Source organism: Myodes glareolus, chromosome X (assembly GCF_982192425.1).
Source record: "Myodes glareolus chromosome X, mMyoGla1.1, whole genome shotgun sequence".
Classification (NCBI taxonomy): Eukaryota; Metazoa; Chordata; class Mammalia; order Rodentia; family Cricetidae; genus Myodes; species Myodes glareolus.
This window is the reverse complement of record NC_142053.1, coordinates 47,628,997-47,642,423: the sequence shown is the minus strand read 5'-3', so window position 1 is coordinate 47,642,423 and position 13,427 is coordinate 47,628,997. Positions and strand designations below refer to the sequence as shown.

General features: G+C 41.9%; 1 protein-coding gene across 2 annotated transcripts in view; it reads right to left on the bottom strand.

The window, feature by feature from the left end:
* The window catches only part of Col4a6 (collagen type IV alpha 6 chain), a 314,700-nt gene that overhangs the window by 63,969 nt on the left and 237,304 nt on the right, over window positions 1-13,427 (bottom strand). For both annotated transcript variants that reach the window (XM_048428528.3, XM_085685130.2), the window contains exon 4: window positions 6,196-6,330. In XM_048428528.3, coding sequence (XP_048284485.2) covers window positions 6,196-6,330 — 135 coding nt within the window. The remainder of the gene's footprint in view (window positions 1-6,195; window positions 6,331-13,427) is intronic.

Sequence of the window (13,427 nt, the reverse complement as noted above, 5' to 3'; positions counted from 1 at the left end):
GTTATCGTGTTATTACCATGTGTGTTTTTTGTAGTGCATTCCCTTATATTTGTGGTACAAAATGCTTTTAAGTCTTCTGAGTTCTTGCTTGCTGGTTCCATCCGTTACTGTTTGATCTCTACTGAGTGATTATTCTCTCTACCTGAGCCCAGCTCAAGCCCACATGACTTGATGGGTGCACCAACTTTGCAAGTAACGAATATGTTGACTTGATACTGAGAGTCTCCAGAAATTGTTTTCTCCACCACTATTACTCTGTAACATGAGGGCCGACTTGTTGGGGTTTCCATCCCGCCCGGTACCCCACAGCCAGCAAGTCCCAGAGAATCAATCACACAGAGATCTCTATAAGGTAATAAACTGATTGGCCCATTAGGTGAGGCTTCTTATTAGTGCTTGTAACTTATATTAATCCATTATCATTATCTATGTTAGCCACACGGCTCAGTACCTTTCTCAGCATGGCAACTCACATGTTGTCTCTTCGATGATCTGGGCAGGAGTGGCGGAGGAAGCTTGCTCCTCTTTAGCCTTTTCCTATTCTCATTGCCCCGCTTCTACTTCCTGTCTGGTTGACCTGCCTATACTTCCTGCCTGGCCAATCAGCGTTTTATTAAAATACATGATTGACAGAATACAGACAATTCTCCCACACCATTACTCCACTCCATTATATTTCTCTTTCTTTCTTTTCCTTTGAGATGGACACTTTTTTTTGTAGCTTGGCTGGTCTGGTACCTATTAAGTAGGTAAGGCTGTTTCTCTGATCTTGTAGCAATCCTCCTGCTTCTGCATCTTTTTTTTTCAGATAGATTTTTTTCTTTTTTTTATCGTTTTTATTGAGCTCTATATTTTTCTCTGCTCCCCTCCCTGCCTCTCCCCTCTCCTTCAACCCTCTCCCAAGGTCCCCATGCTCCCAATTTACTCATGATATCTTGTCTTTTTCTACTTCCCATGTAGATTAGATCTATGTATGTCCCTCTTAGTGTCCTCATTGTTGTCTAAGGTCTCTGGGATTGTGGTTTGTAGGTTGGCTTTCTTTGCTTTATGTTTAAAAACCACCTATGAATAAGTACATGTGATAATTGTCTTTCTGTGTCTGGGTTACCTCACTTAATATGATGTTTTCTAGATCAATCCATTTGCCCGAAAATTTCAAGATGTCATTATTTTTTTTCTGCTGTGTAAATTTTTTTTTTCCATTGTGTAAATGTACCTCGTTTTCCTTATCCATTCTTCAGTAAAGGGGCATTTAGGTTGTTTCCAGGTTCTGGCTATGAGAAACAATGCTGCTATGAATATAGTTGAGCACATGTCCTTGTGGCATGATTGAGCATCCTTTGGATATATATTCAAAAGTGGTATTGCTGGGTCTTGAGGTAGTTTGTTTCTTAATTTTTTGAGAAATCACCACACTGATTTCCAAAGTGGCTGTACCAGTTTGCACTCTACCAACAATGGAGGAGTGTTTCCTTTATAACACATCCTCTCCAGCATGAGATGTCATCAGTGTTTTTGATTTCAGCCATTCTAAGAGGTGTAAGATGGTATTTCAGAGTTGTTTTGATTTGCATTTCTCTGATGGCTAAGGATGTTGAGCATTTCCTTAAGTGTCTTTCAGCCATTTTAGGTTCATCTGTTGAGAGTTCTCTGTTTAGGTCTGTACTCCATTTTTTTTTAGTGGATTATTTGTTCCTTGAACTCAAGACCAATTTTTTGAGTTCTTTGTATATTTTAGAGATCAGCTCTCTGTCCGATGTGGGGTTGATAAAGATGTTTTCCCATTCTGTAGGTTGTCATTTTGTCTTGTTGACTGTGTCCTTTGCTTTACAGAAGCTTCTCAGTTGCAGAAAGTCCCATTTATTTATCATTTCTCTCAATGTCTATGCTACTGGGGTTATATTTAGGAAGTCATCTCCTGAGTCAATGCGTTCAAGTGTACTTTGCACTTTCTCTTCTATGAGGTTCACTGTGGTTGGTTTCATGTTGAGTTCTTTGATCCATTTGGGCTTGAGTTTTGTGCATGGTGATAAATATAGATTTATTTTCATTCTTCTACATTTTGATATCCAGATATGCCAGCATCATTTGTTGAATATGCTTTCTTTTTCCTCCATATAAATATATATGCTTCTTTGTCAAAAATCAGATGTTTGTAGGTGATTGGTATCCAAGTCTTTGATTAGATTCCATTGGTCCTCCTGTCTGTTCTTATGCCAATACCAGGCTGTTTTCAGTACTGTAGCTCTGTAGTAGAGTTTGAAGTCAGGGATTGTGATGCCTCCAGAAGTTCCTTTATTGTACAGGATTATTTTGGCTATCCTGGATTTTTTGCTTTTCCATATGAAGTTGAGTATTGTTCTTTTGAGGTCTGTAAAGAATTTTGCTGGGCGTTGCATTGAATCTATAGATTGCTTTTGGTAAGATTGCCATTTTTATTATGGGAGATCTTTCCATTTTCTGGTGTCTTCTTCAATTTCTTTCTTCAAAGATTTAAAGTTCTTGTCATACAGTTATTCCACTTGTTTGGATATAGTTATTCCAAGATACTTTATGTTATTTGTGGCTATTGTGAAGGGTGATGTTTCTCTAATTTCTTTCTCATCCCATTTATGAACGGTATAACGGAGAGCTAATTATTTTTTTTAATTTAATCTCATATCCTGCTACATTACTGAAAGTGTTTATGAGTTGTAGAAGTTCTTTGGTAGAATTTTTGGGGTCACTTATGTAAACTATCATATCATCAGCAAATAGTGAGAGTTTGACTTCTTCTTTTCCTATTTGTATTCCCTTGATCTCCTTTTGTTGTCTTATTGAATAGATATGAAGAGAGTTGACAACCTTTTCCTGTTCCTGATTTCAGTGGGATTGCTTTGAGTTTCTCTCCATTTAGTTTGATGTTGGCTGTTGTCTTTCTGTAGTTTGCCTTTATTATGTTTAGGTCTGTTTCTTGTATCCCTGCTCCCTCCAAGACCTTTAGCGTTAAGGGATGTTGTATTTTGTTGAAGGCTTTCTCAGCATCTAATGAGATAATCATGTGTTTTTATTTTCAGTTTGTTTATATGGTGAATTACATTGACATATTTTCATATGTTCAACCATCCTTGTGTCTCTGGGATGAAGTCTGTTTGATCATGGTGGATGATTTTTCTGATGTGTTCTTGGATCCAGTTTGCCAGTATTTTATTTAGCATTTTTGCTGCGCTGTTCTTGAGGGAGATTAGTCTGTAATTCTCTTTCTTAGTAATAATGTCTTGGTGTGGTTTGGGTATCAGGGTAATTGTAGCCTTGTAAAAAGAGTTTGGCAATGTTCCTCCTGTTTTTATTGTGTGGAACAATTTGAGGAGTATTGGTATTAGTTCTTCTTTGAAAATCTTATAGAATTCTGCGCTAAAACCATCTGGAACTGGGCTTTTTTTTTTTTTTGAGGAGGTTCCATGAGGTGCTGAGAAGATGATGTATTCTCTCATGTTGAATGTAATGTTCTATAGATGTCTGTTAAGTCATAACATCGCTTAGTTCTTTTATTTCGATGTCCAGTTTCTATCTGGAAGACCTGTCTAGTGGTGAGAATGGGGTGTTAAAGACTCCCACTATTAATGTGTGGGTTTTTATATGTGACTTAAGCTTTAGTAGTGTTTCTTTTACATATGAAGATGCCCTTGTATTTGGGGCATAGATATTCAGTATTGAGGTTTCCTCTTGATGGATTTATTCCTGTGACAAATATGATATGTCCTTCTTTGTCTCTTATGATTGATTTTAGTTTGAAGTCTGTTTTGTTAGATATTAGGATAGCTACACCAGCTTGTTTCTTAGGTCCATCTGATTGGAATTTTTTTCCCAACCCTTTACTCTGAGACAATGTCTGTCTTTGAGGTTGAGATGTATTTCTTGTATGCAGAAAGAAGGATGGATTCTGTTTTCGTATTCAATCTGTTATCCTGTGTCTTTTTATAGGTGAGTTGAATCCATTTATATTAAGGGATATTAATGACCAGTGATTGTAGTTTCTGTTATTTTGGTTTTTGTTGTTGGTTATGTTATTATGTATTTTCCCACTCTTTGGGATTTGCTGCTGTGAGATCATCTATTGTCTGTGTTTTTGTGGATGTAGCCAACTTCCTTGGGTTGGAGTTTTCCTTCTATAACTGTGTGTAGAACTTGGTTTGTGGCTAGGTATTGGTTAAATCTGGTTCTGTCATGGACTATATTGTTTTGTCCATTTATGGTGATTGAAAGTTTTGCTGGGTATAGTAGTCTGGGCTAGCATCTGTGGTCTTTTAATGTCTGCATAATGCTTGACCAGGACCTTCTGGCTTTCATTGTTTCCATTGAGAAGTCAGGTGTAATTCTGATAGGTCGGCCTTTATTTGTTACTTGGCCTTTTTCATTTTCAGCTTTTAATATTCTTTCTTTATTCTGTATGTTTACTCTTTTGATTATTATATGGTGAGGAGACTTTATTTTGGTCCAGTCTATTTTGTGTTCTGTAAGCTTCTTGTATCTTCATGTGCATATCTTTCTTTAGGTTGGGAAAGTTCTTCTATGATTTTGTTGAATACATTTTCTGTGCTTTTGACTTGAAGTTCTTCTTTTTCTATACCTATTTTTCTTAGGTTTGGTCTTTCCACAGTTTCCCATATTTCCTGGGTATTTTTTGTTAAGCTTTTGTTAGTGTTAACATTTTTTTGACCAAGAAGTCTATTTCTTCTATTGTATTTTCAACGCTTGAGATTCTTTCTTCCATCTCTTGTATTCTGTGTTTATGCTTGCATTTGTGGTTCCTGATTGTTTTCCCATATTTTCCATTTCTAGAATTTTCTTGATTTGTGTTTTCTTTATTATCTCTATTTTGGTTTTCAAGTTTTGAATTTTTTTTTCACCTATTTGATTGCTTTTGTTTTGGTTTTCTTTAAGGGATTTGTTGATTTCTTCCATTTTTTTTGTTTGTTTTTCTCTCCATTTCTTTGATAGAATTTTTCATTTCCTCTTTATGGGCCTCAAACATTCTCCTAAAGTTATTTTTTTAGGTCATTTTCTTCTGCTTCATCTGTATTGGGGTGGCCAATGCTTGCTGTTTGAGAGCTACTAGTTTTTGTTGGTGTTGTGTTGCTCTTTGTGGTGTTGAATGTGTTCTTACTTTGTCTACCCATCTTTTCCTCTGATTGATCTATTTGGGGCTGCATCTCTGGTAATCAATCTTCCAGGTGCCAGTGGATCCAAGACTCCTTGTGTTGGATTCAGGACCATGGTTCCAGTTACCCTGGAGGTCACTCGGCATTCCCAGAGGTTGATGAGCATTAATGTAGGTTGCTCTGCAATCACTCAGATCTTCTAGAGGTTGCTCTGCAATCCTGTAAGTCATTCTAGCCTGCTTCCATGGAGGTTGCTTGCTTGGAGCTGAGCCTGTGGAGGTCGCTGGCTCAGGCCTACTCCCTTTGATATCCTTGGCTTGGGCCTACTCTGGCGGAGGTCGCTGGCCTGGGCCTGGTCCTACGGAGTTTGCTGGCTTGGGTCTGGTCCTGTGGATGTCCCAGGCCCGGGGCCTGGTCCAGCAGAGGTCACTGGCTCAGGTTTGTTCCCTCAGGGGTCACTCTGGTAGAGGTTGCTGGCTCAGGCCTGGTGGCATGGTCCCGCAGAGGTTGTTTGCTCTGGCCTGCTCTGGTGGAGGTCACTGTCTTGGGCCTGCTAGCAACCCTGTCTCTGGCCTGCTCTCACAGAGGTCACTGGCCTGGGCCTGCTTCTGCCTCTTGAGTGCTGGGATCACAGATGTCCACAACTATACCTAGGTCAACTTTTATTCTTCCTTCCTTCCTTCCTTCCTTCCTTCCTTCCTTCCTTCCTTCCTTCCTTCCCTCCCTCCCTCCCTCTTTCTTTTCTTCCCTCCTTCCCTCCCTCCCTCCTTCCTACTTTCCTTCCTTTCTTTCTTCTTTCCTTCCTGCTTCATCTTCTTCCTTCCTTTCCTTTTTTTCTTCTTCATAGTTTTATTTTATTTCAATATAGTCATTACATATGGTGCTATGTTTCACAGAGACATTTTACACAAGTACATACTGTACTTTGGCTCAGCTTGTCTTAAAGCATATGCCCTGACACCAAGGTATTTAGGGACAACAATATTCCCCTGAGAGCTGAGACAGAACATTTGACTTTTGTACTTACAGCCCTTGCACCAAAAATGCATTTTACCTTATCTCCTTTCGGTCCATATGGTCCCAGAGGGCCCGGCGAGCCTCTTTCTCCTTTCAACCCTGATAAACCAGTTGCACCAGCAAATCCTTCAGGACCTGCTGGGCCTTGAGTTCCAATTGGTCCAGGGCGTCCCTAAAGATGGACAGAATGACTGACAATTAGTCAAAAGAAAATTTAACATCAGCATTTTCAATTTTCTCAGGCACAAAGTAAGGCACCACTTCACTAAACACTTTTGGCTTGGAGACCTGTGAGGCATGCCAATGTTCCAGACATGGATCAGAAAAGGCTATTTTAGGGACTGCTAAGCTTATTTGGATAGAACACATTTTATAAGCACATTTAATAAGATTCATGTGCACCCAGATTCTTCAACTTTGTACTTCTTAGGAGATTAGTTATTCAGGCTGGATAATATTGTCCTCTTCCCAGTTAATGCCAGGCCATCCATCAGAATGTCAAAATAGTGAAAGAACAGAACACTGGAGAGCATCATGGCATTTTATAAGTTACATCCAAATGGCCAACTACATGCCTGCAGTGAAGTTTAGAAATGGCCATGTCTAACGGATGCTGCCCCGGGGGGGGGGGGGGGCAAAGGAGGGTAATTCCAGAAATGGACAGCTGTTCAAAATTCAGCTGATCTCAGGATCCCTCCATTGTACCTGGCAATGGATACTCACAGGGACCCTCCCCACACAAACTCATTGCTCATTCTTTCTTCCTACACCCTTTCAGCCCCCTCCCCCATTTGCAATCACCCAATGTGTAAAGCATACGGAGCCTGAACATATCTGTTAAGTATCAATTACGGTAGCAGGAGTGAGCAGCCTGAAGATTTTGAATGCCTTGGTTATAAAATGTCTGTAACAATTAAGCCTGAGAGTTCAGGCTGACATTTTAAAGCAGACTGAGACTGAGAATTAACCCCAGTAGGTGCAAAACAGACAGCCTGGACTATCATTTAGAACAAATCCCAGTAGGGACTTATTTTATTTTGGCTGAAAAGTAAAAACCATTAGCAATGTGCATTACCTATCTGAGAATTCTGTATCTGGTAGAAAGCCTATTTTTCATAAATGCTTCCAGTCCTTCCTCCCCACCCCTTTCGTGACTGTCCATAATTTCCTAAAAATCTGCGAAAACTCTGAAAAAGCCCATTAAACATGCCCTTCTCATCACCTCCAAGCTTTGCATTTTAAAAGGTTGAACGCAGAACAGTTGTGGTCTAGAGTTATGTCCTCGTAATGCAAGCGCCCACCAGCTGTGCTGGTCCTGTGGGGTCTAATTTGCAGTGTCAATCAGGCCTGTGAAGACCTAGAACTCTTGCCAAGGAGTGAAAGATGTTCTACTCAATGAGATGCAACTCTCTGGAACACTATCTGCTACTCACACTTCTCCATGCTCATGGTGCAGGCCAGGAACTCTTTGACAAACCTCTGGGAGTGATGGGTAGATATTGAGTATCCATTTTTTTCAGTTTGTTTGTTCTGGAACTCACTCTGTAGACCAGGCTGGCCTTGAACTCATAGAGATCCACCTGCCTCTGCCTCCCAAGTGCTGGGATTAAAGGCAGGCGCCACCACTGCCCCATGATTATTCACTTTTTAAGCTCTCATGTGCCATTGGGATTTTGTTTAGAATCATTCTCATGTTTGTCATTGAAACTTGCGCACGTGCGCGTACATGCGTGAGCAGGAGTACTACTATAGAGGGGAAAAACTCGCAACGCGTTAAAGACATTATGCGAGCATTTGTTAAGGATGAGTGAAGGAGTGGGGAACTGGATCTAGGTTTCCAGATGAATATAACTGTACCCTGATAGTACCAGTGTGGACCAGAGAGTAGGGGCTTCAAGTGGAAAGGCTGCCTGAGGAGGTCTGTGGAGCACAATACCTGGCCCATGGCTGTGGGAGTCGTGGCTACTTGGGAAGGCCAAGCAAACTCCAGCTGGAATGGGCCTGGCAAATTAAGCAGGAAAGGTGGCGGCATGTGTGGTCAGATCTGGAGAAGTAGCTGGGCAGAAAGCAGTGTTCAGTGTTGTAGCTCATCACGGAGCAGCATGAACATGGCCCAGACTGAGGCGGTCTGCCTGAGGCTGGAACAAGGGAGGCAGAGAAGCAGCAGCTGCTGGAGGAGAGGGCTGTTTGGGGGGAGGACGGGGCTGTATTATTACGAACTGAGAAGACCCAGTCAGACCACAGAAAGTTTGACCCAAATCTCAGCCCTGCCAGAGAGGTTCTTCCATCAAGGGGTACCTGGTCAATCACTGGACAGCTACCAAGAGAGCAGGGCTGTCTTGCGGCCCAGTGCCCATCCTGCTTGTACTTCTGTAGGAGCTCAAGCAGTGACCAGTGTGAGCACATGGACGAGTGCTATACATCTCCGCGCGCCTATATTTCTAAAGAGCTGCTCATCAGCACAGGGAAACTAGGCAACTTAGGCTTGAGAAATGGTGACCAACTTAATAGAATTCGGAGTTGGTCCAGCAGAGGCTGGTTTAGCAGCCTACTTCCTTTCTCTTGTCTGAGAAAGGACAAATTAGCCTGAATGTTGCCTAGAAGTCCCCTAAAGAACTCGTGGGTTTAAAAACAAATAAACAAGCAAATCCCAAAGGGTTTTCTCTTTTTTTTGAGAGGCAACCTCTTGGAGAAACAAGGTTTCTGCAGCCGGGCTCAGGTTGTTGAGGTTGGTTGGCTACATTGGCAGCCCAGCAGGAAATCTCTCAGGCTGACTTCAGTACAGGATCCTGCCGGGTAGGTGTCTGGAGGCTTCTGATGGATGCTTATCTTGAATTGCCTTCCCAGCACGGTGCCAAGGCCTTGTGGTGCATCGAGACAAGGAATCTTCCCACCCACTGAAATTCTTTCACTCAGTGGTACAGAGCACCGCGGACAGATGAAGGCAGCCATGAAAAAAGGAGAGACGCTTTTTGGTTTTTCTTTTCTTTTCTTTTCTTTTTTTTTATGGTGGTGGGGCGGGGGGTTCATGATTTGTGCTTAACATTGCTTGGGTTTTCCCCCACACTCATCTCCAACGCTTAGAGTTTCAGTGTGCTGTTGTTCAAGCTTCATACTGAATCACTGATATACTGCAGTATGATTTATTTGTTTTTCTCCCCCCTGCAGTTAGCTGCGACACTTTTTCTAATGGCCAGCAGAGGTCAGTGTGAGAACATAGAGATTGAAGATAAACAAGTGGGTGGGTGGGCCTTTCTCACACAGAAAGAGAAATCAAACCAGTGTCAGAAAAGTCACAGGATGTTCAAGAAGGAAAGGTCCTTGGAGACCATTTAGCCCAGGGTTTATTTTATATGGGGCAGAGGAGACTGAGAGAAGAAGAGAAGAAGGTTTTTTTTTTTTTTTTTTAAAGGTCACATAGCTAGTAGGAACAGCATGAGATTTAAACCAGGCCATCTCCTTTCGGTGCAAGGCTCTCTGCTTGCTAGGCAGGGGCAGATTTCCTACAGGTTCCTCGAGACTGTCTCTTGCTCACCCTAGATCCTCTGGGACCGTCCCCATCAGCGGGCTGCAGCAGCCAGATGCTCCCTCATCATTCCTGTCTTCCTAACCCTGATCACAGACCCAGTCTGCAGCGCCGTCGCTGTTTGGATGGCTAGCAGAATTTCAATGGGCTTGGACTAATGCCATGCCCTGATACATGTCATTTATTTTGGCAGATGGCCCCATCCAGGGCAGAAGGGACTCCTCCACGTTGTTCCAACAAGCTCTCCTGCCTCCATCTGCTTAGTATTTTTAATGTGCACAGCAGGACCTAATTCTCAAGGGCTGGGAATTGTGTCTAAGGCCAGGAGCTACAGGTCCAGCTCAAGCTGGCTATCTCCTCCTGACTATGGTGGTTTGGAGTCGGTGTGCAGCTTAAGGTTACTGTTGATTAGAATGGGACAACAAGAGTAATGAACCTGTTAACGGAGGTAAGCATACCATAGTAGAAATAGGCAAAACCAGCATCTAAGAATCTCTGAAGAACATACCCGAAACTAGGTGGGATGGCAAAATTGATGAAAGAATCTGACTGCATAATTTGGTGGATTTCTGCCTTTTTATCTACCCTCCCCCAAGATTCATAAAATGAAAATTTGGTCCTAAGATTCTGAAACCCTTTCCCACTGAGGCATGAATGATTGACAACTTCGATGTTTGCTTTTCCCAGAGGGAGGCTTGTCCTTTAATGGAGAGCAAAACATTAGGCCAGAGATGCAAGTGGTATTTACAAAGCCGGGAAAGGAAGAGGGCAGCCTTCCTGAGACTCTGGCTGTACTTTAGGAGGTGGTGAGGTGGGGCAGCACTACTATGTGGTCTTGGAATCAGAGCTCCTCAGAGGCATTGCGGTTGCATTCTTAGGGAAGTTACTTAGCTATTCTGAGTGGCAAGGGTTTAAGTACTATACTCACTGTTGTGTAGGATCATTGTTAGCATTTCAATGAGTCAATGATTGTGAAATACACCTGGTACCTAGAACAAAAATATCAATTCCCTTTCCTCTTTAGGTATCATTCATGATAGAATGGAAAAGTTAAGACTGAGTAATTTTTACCTCTGGCTTAAAGTTTAAGTGGAAGATGCATGGATGTTATTGAGAAACCTTTTTAGGCATGGAGGGGGGATGCCAGGGAATGATGGGACATGTATACTGACAGTATCTGTGAGGCCAATTCTCCATTCCGTATAGATTGTGTCCTAGTTCTCCCAGAGACTGCTCATACTTTATCCTCATATTAAATGTAGCTTGTGCTACATTTTAATATTGTCCCAAGTGTGAACCTGTAGCTGGATTTTTCCTCTGAATATGCCATAAGCTACAACCAATGTTTTAGCTGGTCTCTGCACTGTGAGGTTCCAATTCAACCGCAACAAGAGCTTATTGGCATATTGTTTTCTCTACAGTCTCGTCCCCTGTACTTGTTCCTTTCTCCAGAATGATTGGATGTAATTCAGTCAATCTAGAAAACCAGGGTTCTTTCACATTCTTTCCTTTCTCACATTCAACCCATCATCAGCAAGGATTGTCACCCCAACTTCAAAAATATAAGCCAATCATATGTGTCTGCCTCTACTGCCGTAGTTTTGCATCAGGACGTCTTCATCTCTCATCTGTATGTAATGTTTCCACATTAGCTTACCATCCTCAGTCTTGCATTGCTCTCGCTGAGCATCCTGATACATTGCAATTGGATGTGATATGTTTTTGTTGTCCTGGCTAGTTCCTACGCATCCTGCAGATTCTAGCAAAGATATTTATCAATTTCTTCAGGAAGATTTCCATCATTACTCCCATCCCATGATGCGGCTTGGTTATGTGTTACATGCTATAGATTATATGCCAATGCCCTTCGTTGAAGATAGAATGAGCTCCTTGGGAGTCATGTCTTACTTCCCACAGACTAGTCAAGTGCTCATCTTAGCTGAATGGATGGAGAAAATGAATGGATGAGTACACATACTGAGAATCCAGGAGCTCAGAAAGGGCAGTATTTTCTTGGGTTATCTAGACAACTGCAAGAGAGTGCAACCAAGACATGCCTTCTCATTAGATCACAGAAAAGAGAGCTGCATAGGACTTGGGAATTACCCAGTTCAGGATTGAGAAAAAGAGAAAAAGAGTTCATCCAATATCAGCTCTAGACTTTTAGAAACACAGTCTAGAAACCTTTTAGAGCTTTTAAAGGCTGATTTCGTTTCTATGTGATATATAGTTCCTGGGCGCGCTCTCTGTTCTGAGCTCCGAGTGGAATGATTTTATTTCCTATACTGAATGGTAGCTATCTGCACAACAGGAAATTTCCTCAGCACCTACTCTGTGCCAGGTACTCAGGTGAAGATGGTGGGGAAGAATTGGTTTCTGTATTTGCGGTGCGTACAGTTTTGTTACTTGAAAGCAATTGTGCATGGCCCAGCAACAAGCTCATCCAACAGTTTTCATCTCGGGCAGAGTCTGCACTAGACATGTATGTAGCTATGTGTGGTTAATGTGATAATACACAGGAAAACACGCCACATGGCCCACCCTGCTTCTTGGGAATGAGACGGCTCATCATTAGAAGTGGTTGGGAATGAAGTTGTAGGCAATGATTTTTAAAAATTGTACTGCATGAGTGCCAGAGGAATTCAGAGATGTGTGATCCAGCAAGAAGTTAGAGACATAAGGAAAGCTTTAATAACATGGTAGGGAATGCATTCCAAATAAAGAAAACAACAGGCTTGTGGAAATTAGGAAATCCACTTTTGTGAGCAGGAACTAGGCTTAGCTTGAGCGAAGTGGGAGAGGGAGTAGTTGTAAAAACCTCTGGATCCGAAAGCGTTTCCTATAATTCACAAGCTATGTTTTAAACCTTACATTGTCTCCCAGTTTACTTTGGAGTTTAGAGAGACCACCTGGCATAGTAGCTGAAGGGACAAAGACTCAGAGTAAAAAGTTCTGGCTTTGCATCGCCTCTTCATTGCTGTAGGACAAGGCACAAAGGATGGCCTCGATTTCCTCATCTTTGTATCAAATAAAGATAATAATGTTAGTGTCTACCTGACCGGGCACTTACAGACAGTATGCTGAAGTAATTAATGGAAACCACGGGTTTTATTACTTAGAATGCAGCAGATTCACCTGAACATGTTAAAAGACAGACAGCCATACTCCACGCTCCATTTCAGATTTGTTAGGTGTGGCTTAGAATGTGTATATTTAATAAGGTCCCAGGTGACACTCATGCTACTGGAGAGAGGACCACAACTGGAGAATCCCTCCTGAAAATCATTTTGCATGGTGCCTAGAAGAATAACCGTGCAATAAAAATTTATAGTTATTGGCATATTTCTATTACTTAATAGACTATGACTTGTGCAGATCAGAGAAGTTCAAAATTTCAGGAACTCCCCCAGAATTCTTTTATTCCTACGGCTCAAGGCACTTCAACTTCTTTCTCATTTTGCCACAATATAAGAGAAAATGAAGTGCATGGGCAGCGCAGCCAGAGCCAGAGTATTGATGCTGTGACCTCTCGGCTAGAAATGCTAGTGGTCTGGATTAGATTGCTAGTACTGGAGATGGGGAGAAGGCAGCATTGAGAATAGCTCAGAGCCTAAAGGTGACACAATTTTGTGTTAGACTGGACTTGATGAGTAAAACTGAGGGAGGTGCAAAGGTTGACCATGACCTTATTTGATAGGGCCTTTGAGGAATCTCTACACATGCTTGAGGACGCTTAGAAGATG